The sequence below is a fragment of the Cucurbita maxima genome, unplaced genomic scaffold (assembly GCF_002738345.1).
Source record: "Cucurbita maxima cultivar Rimu unplaced genomic scaffold, Cmax_1.0 Cma_Scf00048, whole genome shotgun sequence".
In the NCBI taxonomy this organism is placed as follows: Eukaryota; Viridiplantae; Streptophyta; class Magnoliopsida; order Cucurbitales; family Cucurbitaceae; genus Cucurbita; species Cucurbita maxima.
This window is the reverse complement of record NW_019272064.1, coordinates 512,363-527,211: the sequence shown is the minus strand read 5'-3', so window position 1 is coordinate 527,211 and position 14,849 is coordinate 512,363. Positions and strand designations below refer to the sequence as shown.

Here is a 14,849-nt window from a genome sequence, read left to right as displayed (position 1 = left end):
AAAAAAAAAATAAGAATCATTCTAATCTATTCTAATCTATGTCAGATGATGGAGAGTGGATTAAATCAAATATTTATATTTTAAATTAATTAGGCGTTTATTAGGAAAATTACTTTAAATACTAATATTTAAATAAATTTAATGATTTAGGGAATAACATCTAATAATCAATTATTGACTTTTAATATTAATATTTAAATAGATTCATTATTTTACATTTGACTCTTTCAATATTTGACTTACAAAAACTAGTGTTGAATTCTTATATTCATTTTAATTAATTTAACATCTAGAACATATTAATTGCTGCATTTGAAATTAATTGTTTCATGGTGGTGCAGTACATCATTAAAATAAAAGCATTAGCTTAAATATTTTGGAACCGACTCCAAAATGAATGACGCTTCGGAACAACCCATTCTACTTCGATCGACAGTCTGCACACTCGTGAAAAGGAAAGGAAAGGAAAACAAGGATGAGTATAAAAGTTATATTAAACCTCCTATTTGTAGACTCTCTTCCCCTCTCCAACTGATGTGGGATCTCACAATCCACTGCCTTGGAGGTCAGCGTCATCGTTGGCGCACAGCCCCATGTCTGGCTCTAATACCATCTATAATCGTCCAAGCTCACCTGCAAGTAGATATTGTCAGTTTTGGCCCGTTACGTATCACAATCAGCTTCACGATTTTAAAATACTATTTGCGAGGGAGAGGTTTCCAAATCTTTATAAGGAATATTTTACTCATCTCTCCAACCGATGTGGAATCTTACCCGAACAAAACTTAAAGTCTATTCTAGTTGTATTTACTTGATGTTCGTTTAGAGGGTGGATATTTTTACATTGTATGTAATTATATGTAAATTATGTTTCAGTAGCGTGAATCGGGCTTCTCGATAAGCGGAATGGAAAGTGCAACCTAAGAGATTCAAATACGACACTCCACACAAAATAAGACAGAGCTGATTTAGCAAATTACAAGCCTAAGAGACTCAAAAAACGATGTCAAACAGTCTTATGAACCCAGCTTTATTGAACTTCATAGAACAGTATCATCTTCAAAAGAACTAAAATAACCATTTCTTTTTACATGTTTTCCAGTTTCATGCTAAAATCTCATTTCTGTAATAAACCAGCTTCTGAGACAGACTTTGAATTTACAACTCAAATGAATGAATCTCCATGCACACCTGCAGCACGGTTCTTATGTACAGACTACTGCTGTCTTATGTAGCTTGGAGGGGAACAACACGGTGCCTTGTCATTTACTCGATCTCCTCGTCGTCATCGCCGAATGTGAAAACAGAAGCATCAGCAGCCATTGCCTTGAATTCACTTTCCGAGTTTGGAACTTCTGTGAGAGCAGTCTGTTTCGCTCTACCATCTCTCAAGGAAGCTTGCTTCGTTGCATGTGATAAACTTGCAACGTTGTCTGATGAAGTCGCAGTCGTTTGAGATTTGGATGTCGTCTTGATAGCTGATCCTGCAGTTGCATCCTTGCTCTTTGAAGAACCACCTTCTGATTCACTATCAGAAAATACATCATCTTTATCATGAGTTCCTGGTTTTCTGTTTTGGTTCTCAGAAACTTCACTCTCATGAACTGTAGAAGGTTTTGACCCTGAGCTTTCATCCAACTTCTTGGTAGTATTGTCCTTGTTCGGCGAGGTATCTACTAGAATAACCTCCACCTGAAATCCAGGGGAAGGCAGTGTCCTCTACAGAAAGCCAAATACATCTCTTTTAGAAAGTTAAAACAACTGGTAATGACTCCTGGTAAGAGTGTGAAAACCTCTCCCCAGCAAGCGTTTTAAAAACTTTGAGGGAAATCCTGAAAGAGAAAGCCCAAAGAAAACAATATCTACTAGCGGGTTGGCTTGGACTATTACAAATGGTATCAAAGCCAGACATCGAGCAATTTACTAACGAGGAGGCTGAACCCTGAAGGGGGGTGGACACGAGGTGGTGTGCCAGCAAGGATGTTGGGTCCCGAAAGGGGCGGATTGGGGGTCCCACGTCGATTGTAGAAGGAAACAAGTGTCCGCTTCTACTAGGGAGAGGTTTCCACACCTTTATAAAGTATGCTTCATTCTCCTCTCCCCAACCTGAGATCTCGCAATCCACCCCCTTCAAGGCCCAGCATCCTCATTGGCACTCGTTTCCCCTCTCCAATCGAGGTGGGATCTCACAATCAACCCCCTCTTCGGGCCCCTTAAAATGTGTCTTCTAGGGAGAAGTTTCACACCCTTATAAAGAATGCTTCGTTCTCCTCCCCAACCGATGTGAGATCTCATAGTAATACGACCGGTCATCATATTACAAGAGACAACAAAAATTTGGTACTCACTCACCTTATCAAACCCATCAAGATCATTTGTGTTGAGCATTTTCCGATCTTCGGTCATGGTTGTGTTTAGCCAGCTGAAAATAAAACAGACCAGGTAAACGCAATTGAACTCCTTTACACTACTTAAAAGAAGCACAAGAAGATGTGTCTGGGAGTTGAGATTCAGATCATATACCAATAAAAGTCTCCTTGGCGGTCATGAAAATGAACCTTGAAGTCCCCACACAACTCAGCTAGACCAGGCTCCCCTGGCAAGGCGAAAACCATTACCCCCTTCTTTGGTGCAGTAAACCAAAAATCTTCTGGCTACAGATATAAAATACGTTAGAACTCGGATGCTAGAAAGGCGTTAAAATCCTTAACCGATAGTCCCGAAAATCTTAAACTAGATCCATTACTGTATGCAAGTGAGGCCATTCTCAGTTCCCCTACTTTTAAAATTAATCAAATACATACCGAGAGACTCTTGATTCTTGGATGCATTTTAGTGGAGAACAGAACGCCTGCCAGATTAGGGAAAGAATTAGAGCAATATTTGGATTCTAGATATTCTAAACCCAAACAATAGTTTCAATACATGTTTAATGACATAACGGACAAATGTGACATCATAAATTATTAATCGTAATAGCAAACTCCTTGGTAGAAAGAAGAATTGGAGATATACCATTATGGTCAGATACCGTAATGGAAGGCCTGATCCAACATGGGCATCGGTGGAGACGAAACCCTCGAAGCACGCACCTGCAGAAAATTTAATTCGAGCACGCTACATGTAAAGGAAAACATGACTAACTGAGAAATAGGAAGGATATTAGAGTTATATAGAACGAATGATACCTGCGGTTGGGAGGATTTTCTCCATTGAAGTATGTTAAAATACGCTCGAAATACTTGATGTACCTCTAGAAAGATAGAAAACGATTCTATTTTAGAAGCATTTGAAAAATTCAGATACAAAATCCTCTTTAGGTAATTTTCACTTACAATCTGACTTGGTAAAACCAGGCCCTTGCCATCGAAACACCTTCTCTGGTTGTAGTATTCGATGGATTCATCAGAGGTTGGAAAGAACTGCAAACGAAGCAAGTGAAACCCAAACCTTAAGGAACATTTTTGACAACTTCCACAAATTTTCAGATCAAGACAATAAACCCGAACCTTCAGAAACAGAAGAAGACTGGAAATCATCAAGCCGGTCCTGGCCATTCCTGCCTTGCAATGCACAACCACTACATTTTCAATATCATCCTTCAGCCATGAATAAGCACTTCGGCAAAATGATATTATGAGTTGAACTGGGGGACAGTTATGGTCATCAAAAGGAAAACAAGCCACCTGGAGAAGAAAAAAACCATAGACATATATGCTTGAAAGTATCAATTAAAAGGATCCTCTTGAAATCATGATACACTAAATGTAACAACCCAATCACACCGCTGGGCAGATACTGTCCTCTTTGAACTTTCCTTTTTGGGCTTCCCTTCAAGAATTTTAAAACGCGTCTGCTAGGGAGAGGTTTCCACACACTTCAAGAATGTTTCGTTTGTTAGACGAACACGACTCTCCACAATGGTATGATATTGTCCACTTTGAGCATAAGCTCTCATGGCTTTGCTTTGGGCTTCCCAAAAAAGGCCTCAAACCAATGGAGAGTCGTGTTCGTCTAACATGGTATCAGAGCTCTTTCGGTTTAACAACCCTGATCCTTTCTTTTCAATGGCTTTTGAATCCTTTAATCTTCTTCTCCACCACCCCTGCTGGTTTTGACGCCGCAGGGGCAGTCTTCATGGCTGCTGTAGTCGGAGCCGATTGATTACTCTTCGGCTCCACCCTATTGACCTCCAAATCATCTTTCGTCATACTCTGTACATACAACCTCACCTTTTCCAACCAAATTGGTTTTACCCTTGACCAATATAGTCTCTCTCATTTTCTTCCCAATCAACCTTCATCCTTCACATAAACCCTAACTTAAACTTATCAACCTTTTGCAGAGATTTACCTTCGGAATCTGGGTGCCGCACTGGCCTATTCGCCAACCAAGTTGCCGCCGCCCTTCCTGCCAAAATTGGCTTCTTCGCCCGATGAGGCGACTCTTCCGACTGCCCTTCTCGCCAAAATTGGCTCCTTCGCCCAATGTGGCGACTCTTCAGGCTTCAACATTGTCTTTGTCCCTTGCTCTAGGTTTCCCCTTCTACTTCTTGGGGTTAGAAATATTCTCACCAGAGCCAAGGCAGCATCGTCGCTAAGCGACAATCCCTCTTCATGGGTTAGACATATTCTCGCCGAAGCCAAGGCAGCATTGCCGCTGAGCGGCGATTCCTCTGCAATTTTCGATGGCCAAGAAAGTGTTTCTCTACGCTTCCTCTGAACCAGGTTGTTGACTTCTTCAAGAAAAGTGTTTCTCAACCTCTTTGAATTTTTCAGATTCAAGCTTCACGTTCGTTTAAATCCGACGCTTAGCTTGCGGTGGGGTGTTAAGAATATTTAGTAATAAATTATAGTTTACCATATATATTATATTTGATATTTTATTATAAGGCAAATATCTAATATTTGCCTTATTATCATAAGTATCTTTCCATTTATTACTATTTTCATATCCTTGTAATTTATTTGATTATAAATAAGATAACTTTCACACCATTTAAGTGTGGTGGATTAATCAAACATTAACATGGTATCAGAGCCATGCCCTAAACTTAGCCGTGTCAATAGATTGGCAAATCCTTAAATGTCGAACAAAGGACTCCAAAAGGAGTCAAGCCTCCTCGAAGGTACGAAGGCAGTCAAAAAATGACTAAGACTCCAAAGGAGTCGAGCCTCGATTAAGGGGAGGCGTGCTTTGTTCGAGGGGAGGTGTTGGATGATGAAAGTCCCGCATCGGTTAATTTAGGGAATGGCCATGGGTTTATAATCTAAGAATACACTCTCCATTGGTATGAGGCCTTTTGGGAAGCCCAAAGCAAAGCCATGAGAGCTTATGCTCAAAGTGGACAATATCATACCATTGTGGAGAGTCGTGTTCGTCTAACATCGTTCTCCTCCCCAACCGATGTAGGATCTCACAACCCACCCCCCTTCAGGGCCCAGCATCCTCGCTGGCACTCGTTCCCTTTTCCAATCAATGTGGGACCCCCCAATCCACCCCCCTTTGGGGCCCAGCGTCCTTACTGGCACACCGCCTCGCGTCTACCCCCCTTCGGGGCTCAACCTCCTCTCTAGCACATCGCTCGGTGTCTGGCTCTGATACCATTTGTAACAATCCAAGCTCACCGCTATCAGATATGGTCCTCTTTGGGCTTTCCCTTTCGAGCTTCAACTCAAGGTTTTTAAAACGCGTCTGCTAGAGAAAGGTTTTCACACCCTTATTAAGAATGGTTCGTTCTCCTCCCCAACCGACGTAGGATCTCCCACTAAATTTGTGACCCCACCTCCGAAGAAACCTCAGAATATTAATGATAATAAGAGATCACCACGAACCTTTCCTTCAAATAACGAAGCATCATATAGCCTCTCGGAACAAAGATTATATACTTTATATTTTCCCTGCAGATAAAAACGAGAATACAAAACATGAAAACATGAAATGGCAAATCTACAATGCATATCAATCATGGAAAGATGGTCAACTGCAACAGAGTCCAAATAGTAAACATCTTTGAGAAAGTTTAAAACAGTAAACATGCATATCATGGACAAATCCATACATACCTTGTGATGTGTTTCGAAGAACTTGATGACTTCTTCCATATGATTCCTGTAGAAACCCTGCCCCGCAACTCATAAATATTAGAGTATTATTCATCTGAGTCAAGTCATACAAAATGCGTATCATTTAATAACCTCAACATATCCGAAAAACCCTGAGCTCATGTCACCAGCAGGAAAACCCATGGCAATGATGTTTTCAGTAATATAAGTCATATCCAAATCAAATCCACCTTCCTGGAAAAAGGGCAACCATATAATCATAATAATATAAAACCAAATCAAATCCATTTAACAAACTAGGATCAGACATACGTAGTGCAAAACTCAATCTTTTATGTCACAAGAAAACAGTGTATACATATATAATTAGCATTAATATCATATAAAATGATTGCATAAGAACGACGCTGATGGTTTGGGCGACAAACCTGGTATCGTCGCTTATTTTGTGAGACAACATGACGAGCTTTAACTTGTACAGCCTTTACAGCACTCTTAGAAGAATCAACCAACCCTCTTGTAATTGATCCCACAAAACCGGGTTGGGCAGTTTTAGAGGTTCCATCAGAGGAATCATTAGGTGCAGTGGATTTTGGAGACAAGTTCAAACCTAAACCACTAGTAAAACGTGCAAATGCTGACTTCCCAGCATTCTCAGACGTGCCATCTTGTGAAGCTGACTGTGATTGAGTAATTCTCAAGCTTTTGGTCCATGAAGTTATGTCACTGGGAGATGGCTTAGATGGTGAATCAGGGGCTACATTATTCATTCCAATGGTAGCAGAAGACTGAGGCTGTGCTTCTGGTGGTTTAGTTTCCAAGGAACTAACAGTAGGTGATGTTGGGGAATCAGTAGAATTTGGATCCATTATATTACTAGAGATATGCCAGATGAACACTGGAATTAGTGTCAAGAACCCCACATAAGCATTACCTCTTCAGAACAATCTAAATATCCAAACTGCAGAAAATAGAGGCATTTCAAAATGATCATCTAGGAGCAAGAAAGAAATGGATATCAAGAATAGAAATGCCATAAAATTCGAGGATCAAGAACACTCAATTAAATAATTCATTTCGTTTTCTTAAAGAGAGCCACAATTAAGCTACGCTGCCGCTGTGATCGTTACCTTAAAACTATAAACAAAGGAAGAACCGATTTACAATACCATCTCAAAATCGAACCAAATCAAAAACACTGATAGAGTGAAACAAGTAAAATACTGAAATGAACCCATTAGAGTCAAGCGCAGAGAACTCAATCTCACCCGAAGAAAAACAACGATGGCTGAACAATCCAAACGAAAAATGGTTCGAAATTTACAATGACGGCTTTTCCTAGGGTTTCTTCACAACCGCATGAAATCTTTTCCTAGTAGATGTGTTCTAAAAACTTTGAGGTAAAGCTCGAAAGGTAAAATCCAAATAGGACAATATCTGCCAGTGGGTTTGGGCTGTTACAAATGATATCAGAGTCAAACATCAGGCGATGTCAACTAAGAGGCTAAGTCCTAAAGGGGTGGACACTAGGAAGTGTGCCAAAAAAGACGCTACATTTCAAATGGGGTGGATTAGGGGGTCCCACATCAATTAGAGAAAGGAACAGTGTCCTCTGACACTAGGCCCTAAAGAGAGATGGATGGTGAGATTTCACACTAGTTGGGAAAAATAACAAACCCCTACAAGGAGGCTAAACCCAGAATGGGTGGACACGAAATGGTGTGCCAGCAAGAACGTTAGCCCCAAAGGGGGTGGATTTGAGGGTCCCACATCAATTGAAGAAGAGAATGAATGTCAGCGAGAATGTTGAGTCTGAAGGGGGATGGATTGTGAAATTTCATCTCGATTGGAGAAGAGAGTGAAACATCGGAAGCCTCTCCCTACTTAGAGGTCAAAACCTTAGCTTTGTGAAACAATGTTAAGAGAAAGAGGTAGGAGAAGACAGGAGGTCTAAATGTGGAGAGAGTGAAAACTTTTATATATTTTTTAATTTTTCTTTAATTTAAATTATTATTATCTTTATTTAATGCCACTTTTTTTCCTCTAGAGAATAAATAAAAATTTTGAATACATTATTTAATAATATCAACAAAAGAATAATAAATACTTATATAGTTTGATATTATTTAATAAAATTATAGTATAAGGAATTTAATAATAATAAATTATATAAGTTAATCCAAATATATTTATTAAAAAAATTGAAATAATGATAAAATAAAAAGAGAAAAAGAAAATTAGGGAAAAAAAGACTAGGGAGTTTGGCGAGGGAAGCAGTTGTCCTTGTCCCACATCGCTTGCGTCTCAAAGTTGAAGAAAACGGCTATAAATAAATAAACACCATTCCTTCCCTTTACAATCTGTTATATTCTCTTTTCCAACACGTTTTCTTCTTAACGAACTAAAGTAAAGTACGATGATGGTAATATTAAATAGCCTTTTTCCTATGTAAGTAATACTTTAAATACGATCGACGTCACACCAGATATTCAATTCGAATTTCTTCCGCTTTAGAAATGATTTACCTTTTTTTTTATTTATTGAAAATATATGTTTCCGATATCTTAATTGAAAATATATATTTTAATCAATTGAATTAAATAAAAGATAAAAGAGGGTTAAAATGTATAGTTTGGAAGTTGTTTTTAAAATCAAGACTAAATTAATAATAAATAAATAAATAAACCTCTAAATTTTTAATATCTTTAAATTCTAAATAAAATATCATACACATTTTTATAATTAATTTTCATAAATTTTAAATGTTTTATTAATACCTTTACCTTTATTAAAAAAAAATTAATTTTTTTTTATGGTAGATTATCTCAAAACTTTTTAATGTTATTTTGAAAGTTTTTTTTTTTAATATTTTTAAAACTGAGTAATGATAATAAGAATATTTTTGAATTTTTTAAAAAAAATTTAAAATTGTTAATGAAACTTTAGTGTTACTTCTTAAACACTTTTGAAAGTTCGAAAGATATTTTTGAAATCATTTTGTAAGTTCTAGTTATTTTTTAAATAAATTATTAACCATTTCTAGAGTTTTTTTTTTTTTCTTTTTCTAAAATTATGATATTTTAGAATTTTTTTTTTTTTTTTAAGTTTAAGGATATTATTGAATTATACGGATATTTTTATTAATTTAACCTTAAATCAAAAGAGAATCCATGCAAATTAATCAAATTATTTTTGAAAAATATTGAGAATTTAAAAAAAAAAAATTGACAATGAAAATGTATTGTTTATTTATTATTATTTTTTTTTAATGCTCTGAGATATTATTTACTAGGTGTGTACTTCTAATCTGATAACACGCAACAATCCAATCTAAATTATAGAGGTTGGATTAGTATTTCAAGTTACAAATTGACTCGGTTCGATTTCGAGTTTATAGCACAAAAACTTCGAATTGACCCAACCGAAAAAAAGTTTAAAATACGTAGTTAACGTGGACTTACTACAACTCCACTAACACAAAATTGATGGATAAAAAATTAGTTTCAATAAATTTAAAATTTTGTGAGACATAATTCTAAATTTAATATATTTATTATCTTTAAGTTACAATATTATTATATAATAATTTATATATTTTTATTTCCCGAAAATTTAGGAACCTTGAATTTAGTAGAAGTAAATCTATTTCTTTGTACTAGTTTTTATTGTCGTTTAATTATTTCTACTGTTTTTTTAATTTTATGATTTATCATTTTACTTTTATTGTTTTTTTTTAATAATTATAGATTGACTCGTGTACGAATGTATAAGAAGACTGTATCAAATAATTATGGAGTGAGTAAATAAAAAAGTTAACGACTCGACAACTTAGTGTATTTTACTGTTTTAACCCCGTGCGAAAGTAAAAAAAAAATTGAAAAAAATGAAAAATGAATTTTTTTTAATGAGACGTGAGAAAGAGGTAATAGGAAGCGCACAATAAATTATAGCAAACAAAAATGACGACTTTTCGTTAGGCTATCTTTTCTAATTTTGTGTTTTATTCTATTTTTATTTCTCTATTTTTAAAATAATTTAATTTTCATATTAACTATTTTAAAAAACTAAATAGTTTCACTACAAATTTACAACTTCGCCCCTAAATCATGTTAGTTCCTAGGACCATCCAACTCCAATCAACAATCGATCGAGGGCCACTTGAGAGCAAAATTTGGCTTTGAATCATCGATTTCAGTGTATATGTCAATCATGGTCGATCTTTCACATTACAAAACTGATCCATTGATCAATCAACAAGCTCGATTAACTCTCAACAGATGCTAGATGCATATTGCTAACAGAAATATATAAAAATTAAACATAAAAAATAAATATTTAAAATTTTATGGACAAAAAATAATAAATTTAAAAGGTAATAAAAAAAATGTAAAAAATCATAAATTATATTATCTTCCTCTTTCTTTTTCTTTTTTTTTTTTTTAAATAAAATTCTGAAATTGGCATGTGGGTCATTTCGTATTGGTCTGGTTTTTTTCTTTTCTCTTGTTTGTTTCCTTAAAAAAAAATAATATATAGAAAACAAAAAGAAATTCCAGCTCATTAATCATTTTCCTTTTGTTTGTTTCCTCCATTATTTTATAATAATTATTATTTTTTTTACTTTTTCTTTATTAATATTTGTACAAATGAAAATATTAAATTAATTATGTGATTTTTTAGTTTAGCCCCTCAAGATTTTCCTCTCGAGCTATGGGTTCGTGCTTTTAGCAAAAAGAGTTACCCGATAAAGAACGATTTAATTATTTTTTTATAATTTTTTAATTGTGTGGTCTTCCTCGACACGGTTGTTCTAACGTCTCAAAATCACAATTAAATTTTCTATTATATTCAATCTTTCCTACTCAGTCTTGGGAGCCAGAGGAAAATCACGAGAGCTAAAAAATCTAAGCTTGAGATCATCATAATACTTTACAACATAAATGAGTGTGGCATGCGTCCGAGAGTTCTTTATTTCCTTTTTACTCTATTGAATTTAGGTTATAGTTATAATATTGAATTTAGAATAGATTAATAACAAGTTAATGCTCTTCATAATCTAAACAAACTCCGTAAAAAGTAAGTTCATCGTAACTTCGTAATTCGTTGTTACATCCTCGAACATTTAAGGCGGCTCGACTTTTTTCATTAAAAGCATGAGTGGTGGGGTGAGCGGAATTTGTGAATCAACCAAAATTTGGTTGTCATGTCAAAGCGCACCAACGTCGAGAGTGGGACAGGCAACTCACATGGCAATGGGCAGCGCTAAGTGACATGCTTCGTCGGTCCCCGTGAGTTTCTTACCAATTGGTTTTGCTAATTATTAAACTCTTCCTAATTACATTCTAATCTCAATTTTAAACCAACTTTTTAATCTTACACATGTCTCGATCTCGATCCCGATCCCGATCCATTAATATCGTTTATGTATTTGTATCGAATTGAACCCATAAACCCTAAATGATTAACAAATTTGAAACTCTCACATCTGTTCAATTCTCTTCGATCTCTATGTTCATTTTGTCTCGTTCAACCTCTTACATACTCCATTTCGTTCTTCTCAGCCTCGAGATATGAAAATATTAGCAGTATAACGACCCTAATTTTCTATTAATTTGTAATTATCCTAGGTAAGTTTCATAGTCTTTCACGTGAATGCAAATATACTATTTGGTGGGAAGTAATTTAAAATCTTTCTTATAAGTTGTCTTCTTCCATGTTTCTCATTCTATATAACTTCTTCATGCAAGAAAAAGTAAATAAATAAAAAGGAAATTTTGTTCTTCGAATTTGGAGAAGACACCAAAATGGCCAAAATCTCTGCTTTTGCTTCTTTATCCATCTTTAATCTCCTCCTCTTCTCTTCCTTTTCCGCCCTCGCCCTCGACATCGGCATTGGCATCGGCATTGGCGGTGGCAGCAACTCTCCTCCACCGTCGACATCTCCCGATTGTAATACTCCTCCTCCTCCTCCTCCTCCTCCTCCTCCTCCTCCACGGCCTCCGTCTCCACCTCCCCCGTTGCCATCGAAGCCAACGCCAGCGACCTCCCCGAAACATCGTTCACCGAAACGAAGTCCAGCACAGCCACCAACGCTAAAATTCGAGAGCAAGAGAATCGAAATTGCTTATAGAGTGATTCAAAATTACAAAAGTAGAATCGAGAACGGCCCATCGAAGGTCATAGATACATGGAATGGGACCGATGTTTGCAGCTACAAAGGATTCAAGTGCGACAAATATCCAGATGCCGAAAACAAGAGGGCAGTGTCGGGGCTTAGCTTCAATAATTTCAACTTTAGCGGCTCTAAGCTCACCCTTGATGGGCTGGTCGACAAGTTGTCGGACATCGCATACTTCCACGCCAATTCCAACTTTTTCTTTGGCACCATACCCAAACTCATTGCCAATGTCAAGTTCTTGTACGAGCTCGATCTCAGCAACAATAAATTTAAGGGGTCATTCCCTGATGAAGTCCTCCGCGCCGTCAATCTCACATTTTTGGACCTCCGATTCAATTACTATTGCGGTCCGGTCAATCCGAGGCTCTTTGATATGGACATTATCGCGGCCATCTTCCTCAACAATAATAAGTTTAATCAGAGCATTCCGGCTAACCTCGGCAACACGCCTACTCGGTACCATATTATCTCGAACTTTTTGCTTTTTTTTATTTTTATTTTTAATTATTGGATGAGAATGGTTTATCAGAATGATGTAAGTTGTCATGAAGAATAGATTTCTACATGTATTGTCATTTATTTTAGTTCATAACTCTCATTTATTTTGTTCGTAACCCTTTTGTTCATAATTTCGGTTTATTTGGTTTATGAATCATCTTAATTCATATATGAACAGTAATATTGCTTCGATTTATATACGAGAATTTGCATTGTTATATCTGTATAAAGACATGTCTAGCATTGTTTTGAAGTAGGGAATTATTGTCATTTTGTATTTGTCCCGAGACAATTGAGAGGAATTTGGTAGGAGAGGCCTTAAAGGGTGAGACGGTGAGAAATACACTTAGGTTATAGTAATTGGCTACCACCACGTAAATCTTTGTCTCTTGGTTTAACTTCTGTTTGTGAGTATGTGAGTGCTATAGATCTTACTTCAGCTTCCACTACAACAATTGAGTATCGGGAATTGGGTATCGGGAAAGTAACATTTTTTTTTTTTTTTTGCCCGAAGGTACCTGACATTCACGAGCAACGAGTTCACCGGCGAAATCCCAAAAAGCATCGGAACCGGAAAGACAAGGAAAACCCTAATCGAGGTCCTCTTCTCCGACAACAAGCTCTCTGGCTGCTTACCAATGGAGATCGGGCAATTAGAAAACACCATTCTCTTCGACGCGAGCAAGAACACCCTCACCGGCCCAATCCCATACTCCTTTGCCTGCTTGGCCAAAATGGAGGTTCTCAACTTCGCCAACAACCGCCTATACGGCGCCGTTCCGGAGGCGGTCTGCAAGTTACCGAACCTCCAAAACTTCACACTTTACAACAACTTCTTGACCCAAGTCGGCCCCGTTTGCCGGAGCTTGATCGGAAGGAAAATCCTCGACGTTTCAGGAAACTGCATTTTGGGGCTGCCAGGACAGAGATCGGAGAAGGAATGTTCTTATTTCTTCAGCAAGGTTCATTCGTGTTCCGATGAGAAGTCCATGAAGTATATTCCTTGTACGGCGAATAAATACTTGTACGGCAATCCCACCGCCGGCCCACTTCCGCCGCCGAGGAAGATGACGGAGATGAGAACTTATGCCGCTCTTGTCCCCAATTGATTTTACTTTGATTTTATGTATGTGTTTACTTTTAATTCTCTTCAATTCCAAATTCTATCATATATTTGAGAATAATTTTCAATTATTTCTGTCTTTTAAATAATTGTATTATTTTATTATAAAAGCGTATAAAACTTAGAGATTTATATTTAATTTGTAAGGTCGAAGTCCCGTGATGACCCAACTTCAAGCAGAGATTCTTCGTTTAGATGGAGAATGAGATAGAGAGTGAACGGGTAGAATTTCTCCCCATTAGATAAATAGGGTTGGAGACGGAAATTATATATCATGTCCTCGTCCTAAAATGAGACTCTTTAAATTCTATTTCTAAGTTCATATATTCAGACAGGTGACAAGAAGATTTTCAGTCCCTTACTCTACCAACTAAACAATACCGCCCATTTCTAACACATTAAACGTATTTTCAATAATATATTTGAATCGGTGATACAAAAATTTTCAGTTCTTTGCTCTACCAACTAACGATATCAGTCATTTTCTATACATTAACTTTATTTATTTTCATAACATATTTGAAATGGTGACACGAATATTTTCAGTCCTCTACTCTACTAATTGAGGTATACCGGCCATTTCATTTCCGACACATTAGACGTATTTATTTTAATAGATGACTTTGATTTATATTAAGAAAAAAAGTATTTCAATAATAATAAAACTTTATAGATTTTGGTACGAAGAACATATTCAGTATTGACAATATTTAAAAATAAATGAAAATTTCACAGTGACATAGATTAAATATTTAGCTACATTTTTGTATTTATTTAATTTTTAAAAATAGGAATTATAAAAGCGCCTTGGTTGGTAAAAGCAATAAATGGGAATTTGATAGAAATTCATACCAATTTTAAAAAGTTTTAATAATATCTTAAATTTAAAAATATTAATATTGTTTAGCTTCGTCGTATATTAATGGTAAAAAAATTATTTAAAAAATAAATTAGGTTTAAAATGACAAAAAAAAAAAAAAAAAAA

General features: G+C 36.1%; 2 protein-coding genes across 2 annotated transcripts; one reads left to right on the top strand and one right to left on the bottom strand.

The window, feature by feature from the left end:
- Positions 1–993: 993 nt before the first annotated feature.
- On the bottom strand, positions 994–7,543 carry LOC111470956 (phosphatidylinositol 3,4,5-trisphosphate 3-phosphatase and protein-tyrosine-phosphatase PTEN2A-like). The gene is made up of 13 exons (XM_023116617.1): positions 7,334–7,543; positions 6,494–7,026; positions 6,198–6,299; positions 6,066–6,122; positions 5,835–5,900; positions 3,510–3,686; positions 3,336–3,422; positions 3,189–3,253; positions 3,016–3,092; positions 2,805–2,851; positions 2,524–2,654; positions 2,353–2,422; positions 994–1,719 (listed from the first exon to the last, which is right to left on the bottom strand). Exons 2-13 carry the CDS (start codon positions 6,932–6,934, stop codon positions 1,267–1,269), a joined length of 1,773 nt encoding a protein of 590 aa, XP_022972385.1. The 5' UTR covers positions 6,935–7,026; positions 7,334–7,543; the 3' UTR covers positions 994–1,266.
- Positions 7,544–11,829: 4,286 nt separating this feature from the next.
- LOC111470957 (uncharacterized protein At4g06744-like) lies at positions 11,830–13,935 on the top strand. The gene is made up of 2 exons (XM_023116618.1): positions 11,830–12,699; positions 13,256–13,935. Exons 1-2 carry the CDS (start codon positions 11,870–11,872, stop codon positions 13,848–13,850), a joined length of 1,425 nt encoding a protein of 474 aa, XP_022972386.1. The 5' UTR covers positions 11,830–11,869; the 3' UTR covers positions 13,851–13,935.
- The last annotated feature ends 914 nt before the right edge of the window (positions 13,936–14,849 follow it).

Excerpts from the sequence above, each read along its gene's own strand:
- LOC111470956 (XM_023116617.1), bottom strand. The coding sequence starts at position 6,934 with ATGGATCCAAATTCTACTGATTCCCCAACATCACCTACTGTTAGTTCC. Across the intron at positions 3,254-3,335 it reads TGGTTTTACCAAGTCAGATT|AGGTACATCAAGTATTTCGA; the intron begins GTAAGTGAAAAT and ends CTATCTTTCTAG. Across the intron at positions 2,852-3,015 it reads TACGGTATCTGACCATAATG|GCGTTCTGTTCTCCACTAAA; the intron begins GTATATCTCCAA and ends CTAATCTGGCAG.
- LOC111470957 (XM_023116618.1), top strand. The coding sequence starts at position 11,870 with ATGGCCAAAATCTCTGCTTTTGCTTCTTTATCCATCTTTAATCTCCTC. Across the intron at positions 12,700-13,255 it reads CTCGGCAACACGCCTACTCG|GTACCTGACATTCACGAGCA; the intron begins GTACCATATTAT and ends TTTTGCCCGAAG.